We start from the raw sequence: 4,913 nt of genomic DNA, 5'->3' as shown, positions 1-4,913 counted from the left end.
ATCCACTTTATCTCCTGAAACAGACCATTTGTACTAGAATCACTTTGTCACTTTTCCCCTGAAGCAGACCCACAATCCTCCCTACAGGGAACTCCTTCCTTTGGAGGAAAAAGAGGAAAGCTATCACAGAAAAGAATCTGAAGAGCCAGTCCTCCTTTCTAAACAACACTCCCACATAAAGTTTATAGCCATTGGAGCATGTCTCCTTGTCTTCCAAATATGCTTCTATGTACATTCTACAAATTTTCACAGCTTTTGTATTTATTCAAGTCTTTAAGTATCCTCATGTCACATTTAACATGGCAAATAAATGTGTAAGCTTTGCTCTTATACACCTGTGTTTCAGTGAAACTTTAGACAGTGGATAAAATATTTTTCTTTTCCTTTTTGACAGAAATCAAAAGCATATTTGCAAATATGGGATGAATGATGGCTTTATGAAAAAAGAACAGGGAAGTAAAATAAGGAAATTATTATTGCCATTATTATTGTTCTAGTAAATATATTTATGAGTTCTGGTTTACATACTTATTAAATTTTGTTATAAGACATTTCATATTGTGCATAACACTTTGTCAATTCTACCTCATGAAATAGAACATAAGTAAATGTTGAACATTACTTAATAATGTGTATTTTGTGCAATTGAGCATTCACATGTCTCCAACTTCAAAATCTGCTAAAATACAGCAGATTTTGTGTCTAAATGAATGAATGAAAAGGTGCTCATAAAGAGATAAAACAAATATGGCATATATTAATTGTAGAGTACTGGAGACAAATGTGCAGACTATTATTAAACAATTCTTCATCATTTTCTCTATATTTCAATTTAAAAAATGTCATAGGGGATGTACCCAGAAGAATACCCAGTGGGCCTTTAGTATACCTTATATACACCTAAACTGCATTTTTTTCAACTATAGCTTTCATTTCTTTTATCAATTTTATTTTCCCACTATCCTATATACATTGAAGAACTAGTCTATATAACCCACGTATTGATGAAGGTAAACTCACTGTCATATTGTTTGTAATTTTCAAATATTTTAAATAAATCCTCAAAGAAATAAGTAGCATTACCTTATGTGCTTTTCATGATACACCATATGATAAGCTTTATATACATTACTTCATTTAAACTTTCAGAAAGTTCATAAATCTTGAGTTATTGCTTAGGTATTAAAAATAAATTGTCTTTTACTTTACAAAGTAATTGGCCCAAGATTAAAGCTTCAAAGTCAGAGATAGCCTATGTGCATATACAGGGGGAGGAGGTCCCCCTCAGTCACAGTCATAGGGGAGAGGAGTAAGGGGAAAATGGGAGGGAGGGAGGAATGGAGGATACAAGGGATGGGATAACAATTGAGATGTAATATGAATAAATTAATAAAATACATTTTAAAAACAAAGTCAGATATCTTTGATATCAACTAACTTAGCCTCTGCTTTAATTGTGAAACATTCAAGTTTTCTTTTCTCTTGGTTAATTATTGGCATTGGTGAAGTGAAGAGAAATAAGTCTACAGACAGTGAGGAAGATAAGGTAACAATTAATAGTCTATATCTAGAAAGTCTTCCATACTACACATAATGCCTGTCTATCTTGAATGATTCAACAAGTTGTATAAGAGCTTCTAAGTTCAGAAGCTCTTTCTGCTAGAATGCGCACACACACAGGATTCCCAAGTTAACTGCTTTCATCAGTCAGAGAATCAAGGGAACAACCCCCTCCCCCGCTGCCATCCTAGTTAGTAAGCTATTGGGGAAGGCACTTGAGAGCACTCTTTTGTAAATGATTGTTTTGCCTCAGGAGAGAGATTAATTGGTTTCCATGGTAAGATATCTTTGTAAAGAAAAATCTGTCCAGAGAAGATAGAGGACACAAATATCTCTTGCCCCCCTCCTCTCAGTGTGTGTGTGTGTGTGTGTGTGTGTGTGTGTGTGTGTGTGTGTGTGCCTATTAAAAAACTATTGAGTATATTGGAAGGAAAATCCTGTGTGCATATTTGACAAGCTTCTTATTCATATTAGCCTTTGCAAAAATTGGTTTCAAAATTGCTATAGGAAGGTCAGTAGATTTTACAGTATCTAAAAGAATATATTTATCTAGTTATATTAATTTATGTTAAAACTAAACTACAGTACAGTGACTAAAGTTAAGTGAGTACATATTATAGACCCATCTGTACACTACAAGTTTTATACGATTCAGTATTTCAATTGTCACAAGTTTATGAAGACAGCATGTTAATCACAGCATACAAATGAAAATGTCTATTGATAATATAAAAGACTTTTTTAGGATATTAAATAAGTTGGTGGCACCCACTGTGCCAAGAAAAGTTACTTTGAAGTTCATATAGATAATTTTAATAATGCAAAAAACATTAATTCAGTCTTCACCTACAAGAGAAAACACTACTATCCTAATAAAAATTTCAGCAAGACCAAGTTAGATAGGAGAAAATATTTGCAAAGTGTTGGCTATGATAATTCATACATACATACAAGCATAATAAAATAATATATAATATATTTAACTTTAATGTTTAAGAATCTTCCAATGCGCTTTCCACGCTGCCCAGGGACGGGTCCATACGGCATTGCTCTTGATTCCTGTCGTAACTTACAGGGAAGCTTACACTATGTCCGGAGCCCTTGATGTCCTGCAGATGAAGGAGGAGGATGTCCTCAAATTCCTTGCTGCGGGAACCCACTTAGGTGGCACCAACCTTGACTTTGAGATGGAGCAGTACATCTACAAAAGGAAGAGTGATGGTATCTACATCATAAATCTGAAGAGGACCTGGGTGAAGCTGCTGCTTGCAGCTCGTGCTATTGTTGCCATTGAGAACCCTGCTGACGTCAGCGTCATCTCCTCCACGAACACTGGCCAGCAAGCTGTGCTGAAGGTCGCTGCTGCCACTGGAGCCACTCCTATTGCAGGCCGCTTCACACCAGGGACCTTCACCAACCAGATCCAAGCAGCCTTCAGGGAGCCACGGCTTCTAGTGGTGACTGACCCCAGGGCTCACCACCAGCCCCTCACAGAGGCCTCTTATGTCAACCTGCCCACCATCGCTCTGCACAACACGAATTCTCCTCTGCGCTATGTTGACATTGCCATCTCATGCAACAACAAGGGAGCTCACTCAGTGAGTCTGATGTGGTGGATGCTGGCCCGGGAAGTACTCCGCATGCGTGGCACTATCTCCCGTGAGCACCCATGGGAAGTGATGCCTGATCTTTACTTCTACAGAGACCCAGAGGAGATTGAGAAGGAGGAGCAGGCTGCTGCTGAGAAGGCTGTGACCAAGGAGGAATTCCAGGGAGAATGGACTGCACCAGCTCCTCAGTTCACCGCTGCGCAGCCAGAGGTGGTTGACTGGTCTGAGGGTGTGCAGGTGCCCTCCGTACCTATCCAGCAGTTCCTTACTGAGGACTGGAGCTCCCAGCCAGCCACTGAGGACTGGTCAGCAGCTCCCACTGCGCAGGCCACTGAGTGGGTTGGAGCCACCACTGAGTGGTCCTGAGCTGCTCTGCAGACACCTGAGCAAAGGGAGAAATGGAAAGAAAATAAAATCTCTAAAAGTTGAAAAAAAAAAAAAAGAATCTTCCAATGCAGAAATAAAACCACCGGATTCTTGGACCCAGAGAAGTGTCAAGAGACTATAATCTGAGATCCAGCCTGCAGAAAACTTGTAGATATAGGATGAAAATTTTGATTCAGAACTTTGCAATGTTCCACAATTTGGAAGTCTATTGAGAAGGATACTCCAGAGTGGACTATAGCCTGGGGTCAGGATCAGTTATTTCCAGGTTCCTGACCTTTTTTCCAGGAACTAAAATAAAAGCTTTCACAGACCTACAAAAGTAATGGGGAAACGTTATTTAAATCAGAACAGAAGACCATAATGCACTGCAAAAGAATAGCAGGCATTGTAAAAGAGCATAATCAAAGGCCCTGTTTATTTCTTTTTGCTTTTTTCTTTTACAGAGTTCAAAGGGAATTTGATTAGGATGATGAATAGTGAAGGTGTATCTCTTTTCTTTTATTCTTTGACTATTTCATATATATACATTGATCTGTTTTGGTTGATGCATTGTGTTATATTACTCCTCTATTTATACATGCTCTTTCCTATAATGCATCTGATTTTACTCATATGCATGTCCAATTGTGGAAAGGAATAAGGTGATAAACAGAACAACCTTCCTGAAAGTTCACTTGAAGACAGTTTGACTTTTATTGATACACTCTGAGCCACCTCAGTCCAGATTGTGCTTTGTATTCTTGCTATCTGATATATTAATATTATGATTTTTGTTAGGGGGAACTTTTCACCTTATCTAGCAAAAGTAGTGCAAGGATCCCACTGATGATAGCTGTCAGAGTTGCTATGTGCACTTTTCAGAGAAGAGTGTTTATGCATAGTACATGAAAGCAAGGGAGACAGGCTGCCAAGTGTATTGTTAGTTGATGGCCCTGTTAATAACCCAAAGTGTTGTCCTACATTGCCCTTTGCTTTTCTGCTTCAAACCAAATTGACACAAACCTGAAAAGCATGCCATGGCCACATGAAGGACAGCACAGAAATGAAACAACTGCTTCCCATGTACCCAAGGATCTGCACAAAGATGGGACCATCAGCAACTATGGCCTTCTGAGAGACAGCAAAGCAGCATGTCTGGCAACTACACTCACAGAAGCAACAACAGAAAAGAAAAATCACACAATCTTATTCATCCATTGAGGAATCCATGTTTCGGATTCCATGAGGTACCACAGCAAAGTAGACTTAGTCTCTGGATACCACCCCTGCAAAAGACCACAGCGAGAGGGATAACACAAAATATTATACAATAATGAGCCTGGCTCATATGCACAGGTGATGGACTACATCCAGACT

At 38.8% G+C, this 4,913-nt stretch overlaps 1 protein-coding gene across 1 annotated transcript; it reads left to right on the top strand.

The window, feature by feature from the left end:
* The first annotated feature begins 2,549 nt into the window (after positions 1-2,549).
* Positions 2,550-3,599, top strand: LOC311601446 (small ribosomal subunit protein uS2-like). Its single transcript, XM_084788900.1, has one exon. It carries the CDS (start codon positions 2,649-2,651, stop codon positions 3,534-3,536), a length of 888 nt encoding a protein of 295 aa, XP_084645026.1. The 5' UTR covers positions 2,550-2,648; the 3' UTR covers positions 3,537-3,599.
* Positions 3,600-4,913: the final 1,314 nt, after the last annotated feature.

This window comes from Acomys minous (assembly GCF_964271855.1).
Source record: "Acomys minous genome assembly, chromosome: 7".
Taxonomy (NCBI): domain Eukaryota; kingdom Metazoa; phylum Chordata; class Mammalia; order Rodentia; family Muridae; genus Acomys; species Acomys minous.
This window is presented reverse-complemented; position numbering and strand designations above follow the sequence as displayed.